At 41.0% G+C, this 21,778-nt stretch overlaps 2 protein-coding genes across 3 annotated transcripts in view; one reads left to right on the top strand and one right to left on the bottom strand.

Annotated features, from left to right (window-relative positions):
• Positions 1–21,778, bottom strand: part of wdfy4 (WDFY family member 4) — a 39,053-nt gene that overhangs the window by 9,534 nt on the left and 7,741 nt on the right. Inside the window, exons 10-52 of one of the 2 annotated variants that reach the window (XM_030748003.1) lie at positions 21,361–21,593; positions 21,110–21,249; positions 20,795–20,925; positions 20,386–20,487; positions 20,076–20,266; positions 18,466–19,175; positions 18,224–18,317; positions 17,898–18,112; positions 17,702–17,805; positions 17,357–17,549; positions 17,183–17,259; positions 16,885–17,103; positions 16,378–16,562; positions 16,054–16,285; positions 15,535–15,674; positions 15,340–15,451; positions 15,044–15,234; positions 14,774–14,926; positions 14,613–14,686; positions 14,116–14,274; positions 13,903–13,994; positions 13,713–13,809; positions 13,401–13,603; positions 12,935–13,101; positions 12,734–12,853; positions 12,449–12,625; positions 12,206–12,364; positions 11,669–11,795; positions 11,433–11,584; positions 10,980–11,218; positions 10,780–10,892; positions 10,480–10,671; positions 10,299–10,405; positions 7,753–7,830; positions 7,446–7,637; positions 7,294–7,363; positions 6,981–7,195; positions 5,162–5,310; positions 4,970–5,084; positions 4,629–4,714; positions 4,461–4,523; positions 365–407; positions 61–180 (exon numbers count right to left, since the gene is read on the bottom strand). In XM_030748003.1, coding sequence (XP_030603863.1) covers positions 61–180; positions 365–407; positions 4,461–4,523; positions 4,629–4,714; positions 4,970–5,084; positions 5,162–5,310; positions 6,981–7,195; positions 7,294–7,363; positions 7,446–7,637; positions 7,753–7,830; positions 10,299–10,405; positions 10,480–10,671; positions 10,780–10,892; positions 10,980–11,218; positions 11,433–11,584; positions 11,669–11,795; positions 12,206–12,364; positions 12,449–12,625; positions 12,734–12,853; positions 12,935–13,101; positions 13,401–13,603; positions 13,713–13,809; positions 13,903–13,994; positions 14,116–14,274; positions 14,613–14,686; positions 14,774–14,926; positions 15,044–15,234; positions 15,340–15,451; positions 15,535–15,674; positions 16,054–16,285; positions 16,378–16,562; positions 16,885–17,103; positions 17,183–17,259; positions 17,357–17,549; positions 17,702–17,805; positions 17,898–18,112; positions 18,224–18,317; positions 18,466–19,175; positions 20,076–20,266; positions 20,386–20,487; positions 20,795–20,925; positions 21,110–21,249; positions 21,361–21,593 — 6,731 coding nt within the window. The remainder of the gene's footprint in view (positions 1–60; positions 181–364; positions 408–4,460; positions 4,524–4,628; positions 4,715–4,969; positions 5,085–5,161; positions 5,311–6,980; positions 7,196–7,293; positions 7,364–7,445; positions 7,638–7,752; positions 7,831–10,298; positions 10,406–10,479; positions 10,672–10,779; positions 10,893–10,979; positions 11,219–11,432; positions 11,585–11,668; positions 11,796–12,205; positions 12,365–12,448; positions 12,626–12,733; positions 12,854–12,934; positions 13,102–13,400; positions 13,604–13,712; positions 13,810–13,902; positions 13,995–14,115; positions 14,275–14,612; positions 14,687–14,773; positions 14,927–15,043; positions 15,235–15,339; positions 15,452–15,534; positions 15,675–16,053; positions 16,286–16,377; positions 16,563–16,884; positions 17,104–17,182; positions 17,260–17,356; positions 17,550–17,701; positions 17,806–17,897; positions 18,113–18,223; positions 18,318–18,465; positions 19,176–20,075; positions 20,267–20,385; positions 20,488–20,794; positions 20,926–21,109; positions 21,250–21,360; positions 21,594–21,778) is intronic. The other variant, XM_030748004.1, reaches the window with a different exon arrangement.
• Positions 529–4,383, top strand: LOC115793162 (leucine-rich repeat-containing protein 18). Its single transcript, XM_075074424.1, is given in 4 exon segments — positions 529–560; positions 1,641–1,737; positions 3,382–3,929; positions 3,932–4,383. Coding segments are annotated over 3 exon segments (933 nt in total). The 5' UTR covers positions 529–560; positions 1,641–1,657; the 3' UTR covers positions 4,237–4,383.

Raw genomic sequence — 21,778 nt, 5'->3', positions numbered from 1 at the left:
GAGAACCACTGTTCAAGGCCATATAAATGTTTAAGATAAAGAAGGTGTGCGAGATTTTACCTCTGATTGATAGTCAGCAATGATCCAGGGGAAAACCGGATACTGCATCAAGTCATTGTATGTCCTCCCAGCGATTGTATTCAGGTGCATCAAGTACTCAAAGTTACTTATCTCCCCTTTCTAGAGGACAGACAAGAGTGGTATAAAGCAAAAACACCTTAAAAAACACAGCAACACAGTATAAAGTGGATTAAATCATTTATTCAATATTTTTTGGAGTCATTCATTACTGATGTTGAAGGAGAGGGCCCCAAATCTGTGAGCACAAACAACTTGGGCAAAATGGAAAACGGAAATGCATTACCTGCCATTTAACAAGGGCTGTCTTTTCAACCACAGGAGTCTTTCTAAAGCACAACAAAAGCAGATACTTTGAATTAGCAACAGAGGCTGATCACTGAGCAGCACTTATCAACACAAAGTTTTCCTGCTTGCTTTGTTGCCTAGCAACCACAGTTAAATGTAACACAGCAGAGTTCAGCAATAGCAGCGTAGCTGAGGTGAGTGAGCAAACTCAGAAAACAGAAAGTGTGTGTACACAGCTGCAGGAGCAGTTAAGGGACTAATGTGAGCTACAGTGTGTAGCATAAATAGTGAGTGGTGGATGTAGCACAAGAGGAAGAAACAGGATAATAATAATCCAAAAAAAAAAAAAAAAGTTCTTTTACTGGAGCTACTTCAGCAAACAAGAATGTTTGAGAGAAGATTTGTTGATTTGAATGGCATGTTTTGACACGTGGCACCATTTTTCTCAGCTGAAGTTGATGATTACTGAGACAACAGGGATGCCATCCTCTTGTGAAACTCCTGTTTCACAGCAATGACAAACAATGGTTGATATGTAACTTGGTGTCAGCTGCTTTCACTTTGTTAGGCATTGCATGGTGATTTTTTTTTTTTTTTTAAACTGATTGGGAAATATCAATTAGCCAGCTGTATTTTTCCTCTTTATTTGGTTTTTGATGCATTTATTCCACTCTTTGTGAGAAGGAAAAAATAGTCACAAACAGCTGTTCATTCCACCATCTTTGAATATTGAGACTGTTTATTTGCAGTCAAATCCATGCCAGGCTGATACTGATGTTTACTAGATATGCCGAATATGCCCCATTTCCTATGTCACTATAATAAGAGTTTTTCTTTAAGAAACTAAACCAGTTTAGCCTTATTTCCAACTACAAGAAAGTGTGACTGGCTTGAGAAAACACTGATACTAAATGACACTGTGGCTAAACATTTTATTCAGTATTGTACTCCTACCTAAATGTGCTTAATCTAAATAAGGAAAGTGATCAACTGCTCCTGAAATCTCCTCTCTTTCTCTGCGGACTAGTAACAGGGCAATAAAGTCCAGGCACCAAGCAGCCCAGTTGCTAAGTAACGTTATAAAACAAGAACCTTGACTATCCTCATTTGGAGAAGGACGGCAAGGCTAATGCTGATATACAGGAATGGTCTTTCCTTTTTACTTAACCATCACAACTTCTACATTCTGATTAAATTGTATTATTAATTGTAAATGTACTCTGAAGGTTTGCATGTCAATAAAGTAAAGGAGGTTTATTTATTTTTTTGTACAGGAGTGAGAGGCTTTGAGATGAGCAACCCTTTCCCAGGAGCAGGAAATCTCATCACCTGCTTAAAACCAATCCAAAGGAAAAAAGACGATAAAATACGGTAAGTACCTGCCTTCATCCATTTTGAAAATGAATGCTTTGTACCACATGTAAATAATGGCAAAGTCTGCCCCATCACATGAAAGGCTCATTTTTCTATCATGTTGTGCGTAAAGAAACACTGAATAATGGCCAAATTATACTGGGTTAGTCTACTCATTAGACACTAGTGGAAGTATGAGGAAATAACCCACCGACTAAATTTAGAACTTAAAATAGAGCAAGTCATATGCAGCTACACAGATGAGACACAAATGACTATTGGAAAGCATCAAAATATGTTTGAAAATGAGAAAATAAATGGCATTTACAAATTTGAGAGCACTGTAAACACTAATATAGATAACACAGTCAAAGTTAAAGTTCTATATTAATTATGCTTAAAATAGTCCAGTTTAAAAAAAAAAATGTATAAAATTGTTTAGAAAGGCATGTTAGCATCAGTATGCTGTGCAAATGTCATTTGCAGTATCGTTTGACATCAAATATTTTAAATATTGTATCTAGTTGCTGTCATGTAATCAGTTTTTTTTTAAGTATTTGTCTGTTTTTTAATTAGGCCATGCAATTAAAGAGATAATGCACCTACAAGAAAAAAATAAAAATGTAGATAAAAGTCTTAAAACTATAGTCCACATAGCAAGTGAAAGATGAACTAAGGATGCAAATAGCAAAGATGATCAGGAGCTTCTTAAAGTGTGTCCATTTCAAACACCAATAACTACTGACCAAATATTTTGTAAAACTACACTAAATCAATCATTGCATTTGGCTCAGTACGTGTTATCTAATTGCAGGCAATAATTTCATGCAATAGTTTTCTATAGGAGTTATAATGGGAACAAGCACCAGTGGATAACCTCTCTCATCCTGAGGATGATGAATGAGGCGAGAGAGGGCCTTGGGGTGTAACACAGACACAAACAGACACACACCTTGCTCTTTTAGACAAGGAGGGGAGAAGAGCGAAGCCCTCATTACACTCACAACACTCCCCAACTATCATTTATCAAAGTCCTGATTTGATCCTTTGTACACACACACACACACACACACACACACACACACACACACACACACACACACACACACACACTATATCCATGACTGTCATCACACTTGGATGTGAATGTGTTATACACGCACACACTTTTCTTGCCTGAGAAGAGCCAAGCAACTCAATCCGCTGAATGGTGAGGGAGCATCAGCACTCATTTGTTTTTGCTGTATTACCCAGTGTCGCCTCTCTCCTATTGTTCCCCAGCATTAGCCTTAATTAGAGAGTCATGCTCTTAAATACCCCCATGGGCAACACTGGGTGAGCACGCACTAGTGCAGTCACAACACTGCGATACATGCACACTCATGGAGACACACACGCTGCTCAAGCTCTCATTCCTCAGAGAGCATGCTTTCCTCACTGCCCGAGGCCATACATAAGCCCATGTGTTTGAATAAATCACATCAGCCTCACACACACACTCGCACCTTTACACATAAACACACAATGCATTTGTTTGCAATAGTACTGTGTGGTGGCGTAGATTAGATAAATTATTGTAAATTGGTCTCTTGGTGAAACAATCTCAAAAGGATGGCTGAGCTGAAATTTTAAACTGACCTGTTCAGAAATTGTGCATTGCAGTACCATGCCCAAGAGAAAGGGAGCCAATGGGACAAAGGTGACCCTCAAAACTGCAAAAAAGGCTATACGTATGACCCCAGATGGACGACGCAGACTCACTCTTAGCAACATGGGAATAATCATATTCCCAAAGTGCCTCTTCAAGCTAACCTATGTGGATGAATTGGACTTAAGCCGCAACCTGATGGAAAAACTCCCAGAAAACTTTGGGAATTTCTCATCACTCAAATGGCTGGATCTACACAGTAACAAGCTGGAATCTGTGCCCGAGTCCATCGGCAACCTGACAGGACTTACCCACCTCAATCTTTCCAACAACTGCTTAACCGCTTCAAGTTTACCCTCCTCATTGGGCTTCCTCACCAACCTGGAGAGTCTGAATTTAGGAATGAATCGACTTGATGCACTGCCTCCCACTTTGGTGGCCTTAGAAAATCTTCAAGAGTTAGGCCTGTTTGATAACCTCTTTAAAAAGCCACCGCAATTTGTGGAAGGCCTACACAACCTCACAAAGCTGAACATGAGACGAAATCCTCTATCATATGCTCAAATGAAGGTGAGAGGATTCGGAAGGAAAAGGCAGAGCATGAGGAGGATGTGTATCTGGTCCATGAGAGCAGCCTGTGTAGGACATGCCTTAAGAGGTGTAAAGCAGAGAGAGAAAAGCTTATGAAAGGTGGGGGAAAGGGAGGAAAAGGAGGAAGAAGAGAAGCAAAAGGAGGAAGAGGTGATGTTGGTGACATATCTGAGAAGAAAAGGACATTTCCTGGGCTGGCGACAGCAAACTCAGTGGCTGCAGTCAATCAAGATTTGTGGAGAATACGAGAAACGTTTAAATACATGCAAATCAAATAACCAACAAGTCTGCTGAAGTCACCTTTTCAAAAATACAAAACAGCAGGAAATTATATATTTATAAGGCAGTTGCACAGTAAATAATATCTGCATTATATCAAGCTGTGTAGCTATAGTAAGTTACATGACTATTTGTTGTAAACTTAATGTTTCTACTGATGAAATAAAAACAGATTTCTTGAAATATTGCATTTGGGTGATTATAACAAACTCATGACACTTACTTGGCATTAGCAATAACCTCAGCAACTCCTCTGCCTTTTAATGCTGGCACTACTCTACTCAACCTGTAGGGAGAAAGAAGGAGGGGTAAGGATCAGTATGAGGATACTGAAAATAAAATTCCTTTATTTATTTTTTATTCATATATATATATATTTAAAAAATGCTACCTTTTATAAGCAGAGACATGGTCTTTATTCAGGAATACAAGGAAGGCTGACTGTCCGTTTTTCATGAAGATCTCAATGGCATCGTCCTTACAGTTGCAGAGAAGGAGATAGTGGCTTTTTTAATAATGCAGATGCAGTGATATTTGTTTCCAGTACATATTTTTACCCCATCACATCTATTTAAAAAAAAAAAACAGTTTAACATGCATCCTGGCTGATTCTCTTATCCATATGCAGAATCAACTAATGAAGATACAAGAGCAGATAAAATGCAGTGTGGCAAGAGAAGAACTTTAATATCAAATGTGGCTGGTATCAGTGGGAGTGTGCAGATGTCTGACCTCTAAAAGGAAACGCATGAAGCGAGCCTCCTTGATATCCTCGTAGAGCCAGCGTCTGCAACTGGCTGCTGGCAGGTCTTCACTTAGCACAGTAGAAATGAAGGAATCTCGCACACTGGCAGAAAGAGACACAAATGATGATGAAACACTGACATAAGCGAGCAGCCATGGTTTGCAGATCTGTAAACATACCTGCTGGGGTGGTGCTTCCTGCAGCAAACATCTCCAGCAGGGCCAAGAGTGAATCCCTCACACAAGAGCAGGCTGTCCTTCCCAAACAGCAGCAATCCCTCTGTGACTCTGAGGCCACTCACCATCACGACACACATCTTAGAGTTTACCTACAGCGAGAAAGAAAGAAGTTCTTCCATTAATGTTCATATCATTGTTATTGTGTAATTATTTAGTTCTTTTGGACTTTCAACCCTTTTAAACTGAATTCAGTTGAGCAGAGAAGGCCATATGTATTAAGCCCTATGTGAGAGGCGCAATCCACATCAGCGCCTTTCTCTCTCAGGACATGACACGGCAGCAATACAGGCACTTCAGCCTTTATTTGATTGATCATTTTAATCACATATTTTAATCATTATTAAAAAGACACAGTTGAACACTTCATTATCTAAGCTGATTGATGGGGTGTAGAAGGCACAGCCCCCTTTTTCCAGCAGTGTGTGTTCCATCCAGTGCCAAAGTGAACCCACATGCTGCTTTCAGCACTGGTTGTAGCTAATGCTAACTGCATTGTGATAATGCGTGGATAATTCTATTGTCTCCCCTCATTTCACAACGAGTGCACGCACCTGGCTGTCTCCATGTGCCGGCCCCTCTGCAGGCCCTCTGAGACATAGCGCCCAAAAACCATATGGGGCCCTAACATACCCGCGGGCTCGTAACATTTTATACTAATCAAATCAGACTCCTCACCCCCAGACACAGAGTCACACACACTTGGTGGAGGAGAAGGCCCTGCCTGGCCATTATTAGGAGAATTAATCACTGCCACACACACAATAGAAAACCTGATAAGTGATCAGAACCTCTTGTCTGAATGCACACACAGATATGCTATGATGAATAATATTACTTAAGTGAAAGCTTTTAAGAAGAGTCAAGGTGAGTGAGTCTCAGCGACATGGTAGAGAAATCTTGCACTGAGTTATATCATGGTTGGCTTGTGCAGCAGTTTCCATCAGTGAAAACAAACTGGTGCTCAGCCTACTGTCCTAAACAATGACTATATTTCAGAAAAAAACTAGTTGAATTTATTATTATCAAAGATTAAATACATAACAATAAACTTGTTTCCTTATCTCCTTACTGTGCGCCGGACAGATACGCATTATCAGTCTGAGAGTGATTTAGCTGATGATGGGAAGAAGGAGAGAAAAGGAGGACTTTTATTGACTAAGAGCCTAATGTCAGACCATTGATTTCTCCCCACACACATTATTGTCATAATCACACTATTGGCGCTGGCAAGCTAATTATGAGTGGGTCTCCCTTTGTGTGTTACTGCATGTGTGTGTGTGTTAAGTCTGTGCATGTGTGTGCATTTTTCAGAGCTAATGACTGTGTTCATTTGACAGGAAGCTCAGCAGGACTCATGCACTCAACCACTGCAAGACAACAGGACACACTTGCACACATCACACACTTACTAAGCGGATGTAAGACAGCTTGCATCACCTCCTACTGTTTTTATTAATACTTCTGTCAGAAACATTAAAAGCCGCGGCTGGTTGCCGGAGCGATGAGAGTCCCTGTCAACATGTGCACTGGTTTCTAACTCACTGTAAGAATGAGAAGAGCTGTGCTGGGCCTCAGCATTAAAACATTATACTAATGAGGAAAGATGAAATTCTGATAGCAGCGCTGGGCAATTGGAATCCCTTAGTCTACATCAGATAATTATCATTGTGAATATTAGTAGGGTGGGAAGCAGTTGTGCTCATTTTTAGGCTCATGTTTTCAGCCCAGCATACCAACAGACCCTCCTGTGCCACAGTACCTCTTCTCCTGGGTGCAGCTCCTGCAGGACGACACGTATGTCCGGGCAATCTTGCATGAGGGAGCAGGATGCAGGAGTTGAAGGGTCGGGCGGATCCTCTGCGACAGCAGGTGTCTCATTCAGTGCTGGGAAGAAAGTCAGTCGATCACATAAATGTCCTTCATCCTCTTCGTCGTCTTTAACCTCAGCGGCAACTTCACACAAGATCTTAGGCTCTGTTACAATGGAAAAAAAAATTTCACACTGAGCATCATAAATAAATAAAATTAAAAAAAACAACAAAAAAAAAACAACAAGCAGCAATCTTCTTTACCTGTGTCAGTCTCTGTTCTATTTTTACTGACTTCAGACCTGCCGGGCCTTATATCCAACATTCCTAGCACCTGTTGTAAAAACATGACAGTGTTACAGGTTAGGCTGTGAACTAGCTGAATATCAACTATGCTTCACGCAAAAATTCTATACCCGTCTGGATTGTCTCAAAGTCTTTCTGCGGATGCATGATCTCGTCCGATTGGGTCCTTCAGCAGCGTCTTGCACCCAACCATTGCTCAACAGCACCCCTGGGCCAGGCCCGAAAATGGCCCTTTCCCTCAGCAGCTCGGCCTCCAAATTCAGCCACGCGTAATTCAAACGCTCCCACTCAGAAGCACGAACCTGAGAAACAGCAGAATAGAGGGGAAAATGCAGAGATAAACAATATTAAAGCTTCCATTTGAAAATTTGCAATGAAATATACTGCAGTGTATTCATGTTAAAATGTCTGTCAAACCTGTAAATGGTTTGCCCTCATTTTTTCCAACATGCTGTAGCCTCTCTGTCGATGTGACTCCATGTTGGACAAAAACTCCTGCAAAGAAACAAGAGTAACCTGATGGGTGCAAATGAAAAGAGAGGCAGCACAATCACTCTTCCCCTAGCTCATATTGTACAAACACACACACACACACACACACACACACCATGTTCACATAAATTGTATATACATAATAGTATTGTTGTTTCCTCATGCAATTACAATGCATTCATACAATTACATCTGTTCTAAATTGCATTCACTGGGCAAAATAAGCTAGTGGCTACAGTCTTACAATAACCCTGTCTGGAAATGTAATCATTTGTTGGTGTGATCTAATTAACATAAACATTAATATCACTGAGCCACACCACCATAAAGGGCAAGGTAAGTGTGTGTCTACGCTTTAATATTGTGCGAGTCAGAGTTTATGTGTCGATTAAAAGAGAAAAGAAATGAAAAATGAGGAAAAAAAAAAAATAAAGCAAAGCCATGTTGACACTGCAGGATGCTCATGTTCAGCAGACACACTGGGATCATATTCTGACTGTTAACTGCTTCATTAAGCCCATCATCACAGCAGTGCTCGCTGAGAGACTAGTGAAACAACATGTGTCCATCCTCACAGCTGACCCAGGAAAGCCGTTTAATTGACTGAATGAAAATACGGTAAGTCTTTATATCGAGTCTTATTTACAGATACTAATTCTATTTTGTGCACTATAAACCCACAAATGGAATAATTGATTTCAAGTAGAATAAAAGGAAAACAACTAGTTCTGCGTAACAAGAGATGCAAAACTTTTTTTTAGATAATTTCGGGGGGGGGGGGGGGGGGGGGGGGCAAGCATAAAAGTTGACAAACTTTGACAAGCTCACCAGAGAATGAAAACTGTTTCTCTAAATGACTGACTGCCTAGCCAAATGAGAAGTTGTACAGAAAAAGAAATAAAGGAGTAATCTGAGGAGAGATTATAGAAATATTACAGACAGAAAAGAGAGTAATAATGAAGTTTGCAAGCTAGAGCCGTGCTGTGACAGATAAACAGCAAGTCGGCGTCATCATCTCCTAATTTCATTCCTTCATTTGGACAAACATAAGTAATATATAGCATTAATTACCCTATTTAGCAGATAGGAACCTCATTGGCTTTTTAAATGCTGCATTAAATACATAACTCATCTCTTCCCTCTGCAATTAACATCAGAACATCACACTCATTTCCATTTTAATGACTTCCCAACAATACGCCACCTTTGATGATAAGGCAACATAATGTCAACTTCATTCTGAGCTGGCAGTGAATGTGTAATGAACTTAACGTGATCATTAGTGCTGTTAATTATCTTTCTAATATGAGGACACAGATATGATTATGGAAACTGCATTCGCTGATGAAATAAATCTCTGGAAGGATTGCACTGAAGCTTGACTGAGGACACAGTCTGCCTATCAGTCTCTATATTCTCATTCATTACCTACAGTAGGCTTTAAAACTCTTTTTTGTTCAATAAATGTAGATTTTTGAGCCCAAGAAACTATGCTCAGTGCTCTATGCAACTATGGATCCTGCGTCTGAAAAGAGACTCCCCATAAGCTCGTGACTTGTCAAACAAAGGTCATAAGTTGATGATCCAGAAATTAATTAATGACTCACTTGTTTCATCATGAGAATGGATGAAGAAAAAGAAAAAAAAAAAAAAAAAAGGAGCTGACTGGCTGACCATAGCTGATGATTTGAGAATCTTTTTTTTTTGAGCACTCACTGCATGCTGCAACCTATTTGGAGTGAAGTGGCGCAATAACCTCAGAGAGGAAGAAAAACAAAAAAAACAAACTCCTCCCTCTTCTTCTCTGCATCTCAGATGGAAAAACAATTCATCACCCTCTCTGATAGCCTGTCAAAGACTGATATGATAAAGAATAACATCAAATGAATAATGTTTTCATCAGATTGGTAGCACTATAATTGCCAACCCGATTTCTGTGGGCAAGAGACGTGCACAAGAACACACACACTTTAAGGGTGTGAGACAGACACACAGACGCGGTAATTTCATGCCTGTGTGCCTGAGTAATATGTCCCTGCTCCCTGCTCCAGATGGCTCGACGTCTTAAGCGTTGTGGGGGAACTAATGATGTGGGCCACGTGTTTTTCAAGGGAAAAAACAACAATAAACGCGTCTTTAACCTTCAGCTCCAAACAGTGTGTTGTAGTGAGTGTTCCCATGGATTGGCCTAACAGATATCAATTACAATGCCCACTCAGGGGCAATCAGCTGTGATAATCCAAATCTATTTAAAGAAATAATCAAACACCCCCACAGGGCTGGATGGCCCACAGCACAAGGATAGTGGTGACTTTGGGATGAGTGTTTGGCACAGCACTCAAGGATGCAGAGACACCTGGGAAAGGCAACAACCCCATACTACTCAGGGGACAACAGTTGCAAGGATACAGACCTCGGTCCTGCTCTGTGCAGAAGAAGCAAACACCGAGACAATGTAAGTGCAAATTTACCTCTGCAGTTACTGACTGATTAACTGATTTTCCCAAAGCTGAGCGAAGAGCACTGCTGATGTCAAACTTCTTGTGAGAGCTGCTGGCCACCTTCTTGTTCTGATACTCTGAAAGAGAGCAAAGGGTTTAAATGTCAGTATAATGGCACTGATAGTCATCTTCTCCCATAACAGGAGCTAACCTGTGTGTAGAAGCCAGGCTTTGCGTGCCATCTCCTCCCAGAGAGGACTGATGTCATTCATGCCGACAGGCTCTGTCTGTGCTTTGTGGCTCGCTGAGATCTCTATCTTATAGGTTTCTTCAAGCATGTGTTGCCGCTCTGATATGACCTTTGACCAGCAGGCCTCCACTAAGGACACTAGCTGGCTCTCATCTGAAACACACACACACGTACTTGTTCTGAACCATCCACTGACCCAGTGGACTTAAAATTGACAAAATGTCAGATTAAAGTGATAAAAGTAAAGAACAATTTGCATACCTGTCGAAACGTCTGCTCCATTGGTAAGGGACCTGAATTGCCTGGTTCTGGGAGCCAACGGACTGGATGAGCTTCTGCGTTTTTGTGCCACAAACCCAAAACCTTCAGGATAGCTGCAAACAGCGTGAGTATGTGAATTACCACTGAATCTAGTTTCACTGTGTGTGCACATGTGTGGGAGTTTTGTTCTTCTCTATTACCTGCCAGAACGTATCAGTAACAGACAGTGGAGAAGGCAAGTAACAAAGTTTGCATTTCCATTGTAAGTTGCCATTATAACATCCCAGCGTTCTATTAAGGTCTGCAATGCCCTGATGACCACTTCCTTTTGTTCTTGTGAATGTCGTGGTTGAGACAAGAAATAAAGCAGGACTTTATTTGTGCATGAGTAGAGGTCAGACACAATCTTCTCTTTCTGAGTTTGGCCTTTCTCCAGAGCCTAGAAGTATAGAGCAGTGCATTTATAAAACTGAAATTAAATATGAGTAATTTGTTCACTGTGGGCAGATGTTATACTATCATAATTTAAGCTCCCACTGATTATAATCTCTAAATTAACAATTTAGAAGTTTTGTTGATTTAATATGTGCAGTTTTTGGTGAAAATATTCACATACTATTGCATATAAGAGTGTGCGTGTGCATTTGTCTCACCACCACAATCTGATCTGTGAGGAAGCTGAGCAAACTCTCACAGTCTCCCAAATAAGTTCCAACATAAAGTTTCAGCAGCAGAGTCTGACTGAAAAGCACCACATTCTCCATCAGTGTAGCCATCTGTCCTTCAGGCCTCTGATTACTACAGTCTGACAGATTTAAAAAGGAGTGAGTTCATGTTTGTTTTTGTGCAGAGTTTGAGCATTTGCAGAAAGCATCCACTGTAATTCTACCTTGCGAACAGAGATGAGTGTTGTTGTCTTCCTCATCGCTGAGCATGTGGATGATGTTCATGACTAGCCCCAGCAACTCGGTCTGAAAACTTTGCCTCTGTTCCAGTGATGCGCCATCAGGGGAAAACTGCAACATTTAACCAATTTATTGTCAGAAACTATTGAAACCAGTAAGACAACATATGGATTGACATTTTGATATGTGAAAGCTCTCTTTTTTTCCTTTTGCTTGATTATTGTTCAAGTGCAGATGTTGATGGCAGTCTAACTGCAGGTTAAGCTTGTCAAGCTGAAAATCTGTGTAGAAATCTGCAGTGCTTGCCCTCTTTGTGTTCTTGCCCTCCTAGTGGTGAATAATTTAATTGAGAATACCTTGACTTGTTTGAGTAACTGAGTATAGAGTGGCACCTTCTGGAGAAATGAGAGTTTTACAGTATTATAGTGAAATGAAGAGGCCTTTTTTGATGAAAATGCATTTTGTTTGTGATGCGTGCATGTCTGTATTTTTATATTCAACTCTGATACAAGCAAATTCACCTCCAGTAGTAGAACAAAAGGATGCGTGTTGCTGTTGGCAGACACGTTGATTAGACTGTCCATCAGAAGAATACTGATGAAGTCAAGCACCGGCTTCCTGGATGGATTATTCTTGACTGCATCCTCACCTGTACCCTTTATTCTGCGCTCACTGACACCCTGAAAGGTATCAGAAAACAAGAAAATGAGACCAGAGAGATGAGAACTGATAAGAGTTTTGCAAAACTAGAACAACACACAAACCTTTGAAATATCCAGAGGGAACACAACACCAGCGAGCGTGTGCAGGAATGTGGATGACACCCACAGTGGGTCTCTTGGCCGGAGGCTATGAAGGAGGCAAAGAAACTGCATCACACTTGCTGGAAGCTGCAACTCCCATGATCCATCAGTGCCTGGCATGTCCTTAGATGAAATAGGCTGTTAAAACAAAAGAAAATTTATTAAACATGAGCTACTTCTGGTGAAAAACTGAAGAGCTGTTTATTGTTGTTTTGTTTGTTTTTTGTTCCCTTTTGTTTTGTCTACCTGAGTGACAATGACTTTGATTAATTCCATCATTATTGAAGCAGCTTCAACACAGAGGGGCTGGGCAGGAGTGTCCACTTGGTTGTCAATAAGTGACTGCAGAATATCATCCAAATCCATCTACAGTATATTATAAAAAAAAGAGCATTATGACAAAGATGATGAATATGGTAGAAAACTACATAAAAAAAAAAGACCCACTTTTCCCTTTGAAGTGTGACTGGCCTTCTTCCCCTGGAGCAGAGCAGCCAGAGCTTCATACACGTGAGGTAGATGAGACTGTCTGATCAGCAACCCCCGCAGAACGTCAAAGCCACGACACGGGATGCTAAGGCACTCATGAGACCAAGAATGGGCTATAAGATTGTCTGGAAGCATGACCAAAAAAAAATAAAAGATTACTGATATTAGTTGGTTTGGGATGAAGTAGTAACGTGTGAAATTAATAAGTAACATTCTCCATAATAAAAACTGCTGTTTAGTATTGTTGTATGAGTACAGTACTTAAATACAATTAAACTTCACTTCATCCTTTTTAATCTGAAATGTGTACTAAAAAGACTTTACAGTAAAATTTGATTCCAGTACAAGAGGAGAAATGTATTGCTTTTTTCTGTATTTCCTTGCTTAAAATAAAATCAACTTTATTAAAATCAACTTTATGTACCCATCACAGCAAAGGGCTCTTCCATGCCTCCAATGAGTGTTCCTGGAACTACTCCCTCTCTGAAACTGCTCTGCTGGCTTGGACTTGACAGAAAGTGTGTGAGGAGGACAAGACCCAGTTTAAATGTGGAAGGGTGAAGGTGGGGCTGAAGGAAGAACAGGAACCAATCACTGCCCAAGGCATCAAATACAACCTTCTGTTGACTAGCGGGGGAAAACAATGACAAATTCAAGGTTAAACATTATAGCACATGAAAACTGAGAAAGTGTGTTTATGCTCCGATTTTGTTTAGCTAAAAAGTAACAGACTCACTCTTTGCTTAAAAGGCTGTTTGACTCAAGGATTTCACAAAGCACAAGCAGCATCTGGTTGCGGATCCAGATGAGGCTGGCTGGACCGGCACTTGGTGCTACAGCACAGGGGAGACAGGTCTGGGTCACTGCAAATAACTTGTGTTAAACATGAGCCTATATGAGATGTGGTTCTGTGTTTTATACTGTACCTGACATATCGTTTGAAGGATCGTCAGATATCTCACCGCTTTCAGCTACATTACTAGAAGGAGGAAGGGTGTAGACTAGGAAGAGGCCAAGTCTAATCAAATAAAAAGGAATTCAGAGAAGGTATGAGCTCTTACAAACTTTATCAACCTGACATCAATTTGTGAAATTTTTGAAAGGACATTTGTTGTTAACAGTGCATTCCCTGACTCTACCTGCTTATGTCAGTGGCGGTTAAGTGAGCCTTAAGGAGAGATGTAATGACATCAGAAATAACCTCAACCTTCTGAATGGTCACAGCAGGGTCAGACAACTCAAAGAGCAGCTTTGGCAACATGTCCACACTGTGGAAGACTTCTGCATTCTTGCTGTCACTGTTGAAGATATAGTCAGGAAAAGGGATATAGCATCAATCTCAATCCCAATTTGTTCCCATAGACAGAAAATCTAATAATACAATCCATTCAAACATTCAGTTTTCTCTGTCACCGATTCTGTTAAACATTTGCTCGACCTTCTGCTGACAGTTCCACGATATTGATGGCAAGCAGTTACAAATGTTGACAGAACAGCCGATAAAGTCTGTCACCAACAAGAGCCTCTAGTGTGTCGTATAACTTGTCTATCATGTGAGTTAATAATAAATTAGATTAGAGCTAATACATATATACACTGTGTGGTTGGGTCACACGCTGATAACTGTGGAAATTACCTTGAGGACTTCAGGATTTCAGCAAAGTAGTTCAGAACTGAAAGGTGCAGATCGTCTGCAGTATTCTGCCACACCTGAAAACAGCGAGGGGAACAAAATTATAACATTTAACTTCCAATTAACCTTCCAAATAAATAGTCAGCTAAAATGTAGATACTTACATCCAGGTCACACAGCAAGGCCTGGAAAGCAGGTGTGTTCTGCAGGTAACTAGATTCATAGTTCTGCTCTAATGAACTTGTGAGATACAGAATCAGCTGAAAGGTTCGGTGGCTGACCAGTTTGCTCTTCATCTTCAGCAGGAAAGCTAACAGCTAAAAGGGCAGTCAATTATATAGGCACATAAGAACAGATCACAACTGTAAACAGTAGATATTTATTTCCATTTAGAAATCATTTGTGCTGCACCAGCACACAAAGATCTGGCAGACCTTGTATCCATTTAAGCGGGTCATTTCCTGCTGCATGGCCGAACTGGTCTCCAGAACAGAATGAAGAACTTTAACTGCTGCATACAAAGAGCCATCATCTGGTGCCATTGCAACCAGACTGAGAACAACGGCAGGCCCACCAACATACAGAAACCCATTAGACGCAGCACTAGGGGCGAATGTACGCACACCTATAGTAGAAGGAAGAGGTCAAAAATTTTTAATTTTTATTTTTTTTAAAAAGCGTGCCTGCAAGAGGAAACTACAGCGCACACACAAAACAACATTTGATTTACCAAAATGTCCAACTAGGGCTGCTCCTATGGTGCGAGCTGTACCACTCAGGTGTTGGCTGATGTTTCGAGCAAGGAACACAGGAGTGGACTGATCGCGAGATGTTATCCCCATCTGTAATTAGACACAAGGATTACCACAATCTATTAAAACCACAACCAACACTTAGTTTCAACAAAGGCTCACCTCACCCTTACCTCTTTAGCAATCAGTCTGCAATCCACCTCATTGTAATCCTCTCTGATCTGCACAACAGTTGTTAATGTAGAAACTGCTGGGTTAATGCCAAATGAGATCCTCTCCTCAGGAACAAGTCTGAGGGGGAGAGACTCATGATCTGGACCATGGCCAGAACACAAGCACAGAGATGAGACACAGGCAGGCAAAGCAGATTAAGTCCAGTGAGTAAAGCTAAACAATACACACTTGATCCATGTAATGTGTCACAATAAACGTCAAAATACTGTACATTAAGAAAAATAACTTCTGAAATTACATGCAACTGATGTATTACTTTAAATTACAATGAGTATAACATTATCAAAACTATGTTTGATCTAAAGATAACTTTTATCCAATTGTAGGATCACACGATAAACAAAACTCCCAACAAAATATAGAATCAGACTACATTCAAAAGAGCCTTTTCAGGATGACTCATTAAAAGAAAACAAAGAGCAGACATGTGAAATTGTTACAAAGTTGTTGTGACTCACCTATGTTTTGCAGAGCTAGGAAGTTGCCAAGGTATGCGGTTCCTTGTGCGTGTATAACACCCACAGCCTCAGGGCTCAAAGCCTCTTCAAAAAGGTAAGAAGGACCCACTCGCCACACTAGAGCAGCGTACTCCTTCCAGAAAGCTGGTGTCCCTATCAGTCCATACACATCAATCACAGCTGAGGGGTCCATGGAGACATATTGACCAGGGAATGGCTGAATATACTTCATCTGACAGAAAGTGGACATATACATGGATACATGAATGCTACGATAAGAGCTAGAATCAGTGCAGCTCCTAAATCTGTTTCCTCTTGCCATACCTTTCCTGTCCCCACTGCTTTGCCATTTAAGTAGACTGAGGTCAGACAGCTCTTCTTCACGTCTTTGGCTATGACCACAGCCAGATGGTGCCACTGACCGGGGACCAGGATGTTGGCGCAACGGAACCTCAGTGATGTAGGCAAAGAAGTGGGACTGCTAACTTCAACTTCTGGCTCCATCATATCTGTTGGAGACACAGGGAAGGCCAGTCTCTGTAGTATAAACACATGATGCAACTATTGTGCCACCTCACTGCAAAAATGTTTATGAGATATCTTTTAAGTATAAAAGCTTAAAAAAAAAAAAACATAAAAAAAATTTAAAAAAAATCTGCTAAGGTATAGCAAAGAACAGTGTACAAAATGTCTGTGTAGATTCTCAGTCATCCAGGTCATAGTAGTCTCTGGAGCTTGAAAAAAGGCAACTGGACTTCTTTTTGTTTCAAGAAACAAAAAGAAGTCCAGTTCAAGCTCAAGCTCCAGAGACAACAATGTACAAACTCTCACCTAGATATGTTAATGCTTCCTCCTCAGTAGAGATGACCAGACAGCCATCACAGGCTGAGAAGGAGATGGACAAACAGATGTAGTGTTGCTCAGTCCGCGACATGTGGCGAACCACAGACAGTAGGCGGATTGGGTGGGAATCACAGGCTGAACTGAACCTGTTGATCTGGAACCAGCAGGTAAATGAGAGACCAGCTGTAGGTGGAAAACCTCTGCAGTCTAAAATATGAGAGGGAACTGATTAAACATTTACTCAGTTTTATTCACAAATCTGTAAAAATAAAATGTATGGATTTACCTCCTCCAATGCCACCTGTCGAGACTGAATCAGCAGTCACACCTTTCACTGTGGCCAGAGAGGGTAGGAACAAACAGCTGCAAAGCACAATGTTACATGACAAGTATTTAGTAAGTGGCTGGTTTTTTTTGTTTTGTTTTTTTTAATTTACTCCTCAGTGAAACAAGAACTCACCCATATCCACTCTCACACATGTCAAACTCTACAAAGGCAGGTGAACAAGAGATCCTGTGTGGTTTAAAGGTCCGTGGTGAAGTCATAGACACGAGACTGAGGATCTGGTGGACGGGGATTGCTGAACCAAAGGAGTTTGTAGACTGCAACAAACTGAAGCTGCGCTTCAGTGTCTTTACCCCTGTATTCTGACCTGGTTTAGGCAAGACAAGCATAATCTAATGTACAAATTGCATCATGAATATTAAAAAATAAATAACTTGAAGAGGATTAAATCAAATATGTACTGATTTAAAAACAGACAACAAGAAAACAGAAAGCCAAATGATAATAAAACATGTGTACCATTTGTAATGGGTGAGTTGGTTGGTGGGTTACATTCTGGCTGCACTTGCATTGCTGTTTTGTCTCCCAAGCACATGAGAGGGTTCCCTAAACACAGGAATTTTCTAAGGATGAAAAGGTTAAATAGAAAACATTGTAAGTTCAGTGCAATTAAGAAATGCATGAATATAAACTTCAGTTAATGAGCATATCTGACCTGAAGTCTGAAAGAGTGATGGACTGGGAAGAGAGCTTCTCCAAGATGCGTGTAACAGGTAGATGTAATGGGTGGTTTGAAGAAAGCAAGATGCTCTGACAGTGGGCCAGGAGGATGGAGACCAGCCCACCCTCGCACATAATCTGACGGTTTCGCTCAGATTTGACCATGGCCTGGATGTGGTATGCCAGTGAGAACTGGACTTCCATTGAGAGCTGTGAAAGAGGAAAATAAGATTCTCATGCTGAGGCCTCTTTGGGAATAAAAAAACAAAAACAAAACAAGTATGGCACAGGGATTGTAAAATGTTCAGTCTAGAGTGGTACCTGTGGATCCTCAGGAGTAAAAACTGATGGAAGGAGAGTCATGATAACTCTGATTGCTCCTGGATGAAGAATAACTGGATCACAGCTGAACCTACTGTAAATCGCATGTAAATAAATTAATTGATTTTAAAAAAGAAGTCAGTACTTGACACCACAGACGATCTTTAGCACATTTATCTGTACAATTTAGATGTGAATGCATTAATTAATATAATAGAAATCCTCCAAATAAAAATATCCACCTGTCTTGAGACTCTGTGCAAATTGTAGGACTCCTGGACACTGTGTTTCTGGAACTTCCCTGTTTGTCCTCCATGGACTGTGGACCTGATTCTGAAAACACTCCTTCATATCCTGCTGTTCCATTTAATTTCCTTTTATCTTCCTCCCACCCATCCTCAGGCTCTGGTCTCAAACTGAACTCCTGAGGAGAGTATGTCCCTGTAGCAAACTGGTCAAGAAAGGAGAGCAGCTTTATACATGTCCGAAGAGTGAGGGGCAGATTGGGCTGTGGTGTGTTGGAGGGAGAAGCAGGAGCTACAGGGGATTCTGCTAACTCAACAAACTGGTAGAAGCTCTTTCCAGGAGCTTGCTTGTCCTCTGCACTCCTGGGACAGGAGCATTTCTCTTCAACCCACTTCTCATTCTCAGAGGCTTCAGTGTGGAAGCAGCCCAGCTGGAGTAGAGCCTCTGCCAGCTTTTCATAAAAGCCACCAGTCTCAAAATGGTGTGCATTTACAGTGTGAAGATGCACAGCCATGGACAAGATGTGCAGTGTGAGGAGAAGGAGTTCAAGCAGCAGTTGATGCCCCAGTGTCTTCCACACTTCTCCCTGTGGAGGGTCAGACAGGGCTCCTTCCATGTCTGTCACCAGAGACAAGAGTCCAGTGAAGCCTCCTGCCTTCCTAAAAGCTTCCCAGCTGTTGGGACTTTCCAGGACCTTCAACACCGACTGAAATACAGAAGACAGGACTGACATTATTTGGACTGTCCATATGTGGACTCAAACACACTTAAGCAGCTAATTCTGATTAATATACCTGAGAGTTAAAGCATTTTAATAGACACAAAGCCTAAATCTTGGCTTTTAAAAGATCTCCCCATTCAATTAAAACAGTGTCATGAAAAATAGATGAAACATATAGATAAATCATAAATCATTTCTGGTAACTAGTTTTTGGAGGTGAACAAAATCACATTAGCTTTATCAAATTTAGAGAGCTAATCCATCAGGTAGGTAATGTGTGAGACAGAACGCAGGGGAAAATGTGATTAACTGAAACTGGAGTAATCACAATGGCTCTCAACACTTGCCAGCCCAGGTCGCACCCAATCTGATTGCCACCTGCTATAACCATGTTAGCACAAAGAACACACACACACACACACGCACACACACACACACCCTGAGAAAATCCTGCATGTGTGCACAAACAAGCACAAGTGCACACACTCACACAGAGTACACATAATATCAGCAAGTAAGTGCTCTTCTTGCTGCCATCTATAAAAATGGACACATACAGTAGGTGTGTAACTTGGTTAAGCTTAATCAGATCTGTCCCATTCACTGATCTGATAGAGGTGGTAATCTTCAGAGTGCCACAGCACAAGGCTGCTGGCCTAATCAAATCGGTCCAGAGTTAACAGCTAAACGCATTTTAGCAAATCAATCTGCATTTGTCTATAATGGAATCAGAGTCCCACATGCTAAGAAAATAAATTCACAAGCTTATTATGTTTTAAGTGCATTACTATTTGTTATGATCTGATGTAGAGGCTACACGTACAGTTGAACTGAGATCACTGGATGTGTGTGTGATGTCTCTGATGGAAGGTTCACGTAAGGTACCTGCAAAAGGTCCTGCTTTAACCCAAGCTCCTGCTGCGTGGAGGAGCAGAGAGCTCCGATGGCTGTACTCATGAATTCCTCAGGGTTAATCTCAGCTAGCTGCTCCAAAATGCTCAAAGTGGGGCCTCGATACTGATCCACATCTAAGAAGATCTTGATGTAGGGGATCATGCCAAGGTCTCGCACTGAAACTGGAACACATATGCAAAAATTAAGTATACAACAACAGGGTATAGCTACAAGATAAATTCAAGAAATAAACAATTATTGTGGATAGTACACAAGTAACTGGATATGTATGGATATATACCTGTGTTTTTGATTGAACGCAAAGTAAGGGCTGACACAACCTGAAGCATGCAGGTAGTGAGTAGTTTCTCACTGTCCTCGACACATGGCAGCTGCTGAGAATCTAAAGAGCACAAGAACTTCAGCTGCAAATTACAGGGCGCATAATCAGGATGAATGATGCACTTCTCATGTTATGGTCACCGGCTAGACTGAAGATGCATGCCCAAATACAAAGCACCACATGAATTTTATTTCACAATGACACACTTTGAAAGGCCAAGTACTCTTTCATGGCCAAGGGTTTTGCTCAATCCCAAGTTTGCTGTAATGGTAGGAGTTATGTCACATAAGCACTCTTTGTCTACACTTAGTAGTTGTACAATTGTGATTACATCATAAATTGAGGAAACTGAAACAATCATTCATACCCAGTTTAGAGCAAGATATGACTCCAGCCTTCCTCAGGATTTTAGCTCTCCTGCGCAGTTCCCCCAGCAGCAGCTCCAGCAGACCCAAGTCAGTTAGCACCTCAGATACCATTACATTGTGCACAGTCATCCTACAAAGAAGAGATTTTATCCAAACAACTTAAATTGACAGCTTAATCCTGTCACACGTGTTTAGTGAATATCTGTTTATATTACTAGATCCAACAGATAAATTTAGGATAGAAAAAAAAAAAAAATTAAGCAAGAGCATCCTGAACAATTCTGAGAAATATTTTAATAGCTTGCACTGCTTACTTGTGAAAACTCTTAAGAACCACCACTCCAAATTCTATCCCTGCCATCCCACCAGCCAGAGTCCCAGCCCAAGTCTGCTTCAGCACATGTAACAGTGCTTGCAAGGTCTCATGAGGGATGTAGTTCAACTTAAATATCACCTGTTTTAAAAAAAAAAAAAGAAAAAAAAGTATTTAAATCAGTCCAGGTATGTATGTGGCATTGAGGAAAAGACTGCACATGGGGTTTTCTGTCAACATAAGAAATCATACCATCTCTACAAGAGAAAAGAATAGATTTTGGACAGGCGCTGGTTTACGCCACACACAAGTAGCCAGCTGGGCCACTGACTGAACAGTCCACTCCAAGAGGAAGAAATTGGCTGGGTCTCTCTCCCATATTGTCTGTAGGGTTCGAAGAAGCTGGCAACCCAGCAGGCAATCCTCAGAATGCATCAAGGCGGCCTGCAGCAGGTGGAAGGCACGCAGGTTCTTCACTGCTAAACCTGGAGACAGGGAGGGGGAAAATAAAATGTGTCCAAGGACTAGAGCACTTTTCAAATAAAGTTTCTGCTTTTAGATCTGATCATATTTAACAAAATATGCACTAGATAAATGGGGAGAGAATGCACTCTTACATTCTATAGTCGGTACTACCTCAGTCAGTTCTACAGTCAGTACAAAACAATAT

The sequence above is a fragment of the Archocentrus centrarchus genome, chromosome 15, assembly GCF_007364275.1.
Source record: "Archocentrus centrarchus isolate MPI-CPG fArcCen1 chromosome 15, fArcCen1, whole genome shotgun sequence".
NCBI classification, from domain to species: domain Eukaryota; kingdom Metazoa; phylum Chordata; class Actinopteri; order Cichliformes; family Cichlidae; genus Archocentrus; species Archocentrus centrarchus.
This window is presented reverse-complemented; position numbering and strand designations above follow the sequence as displayed.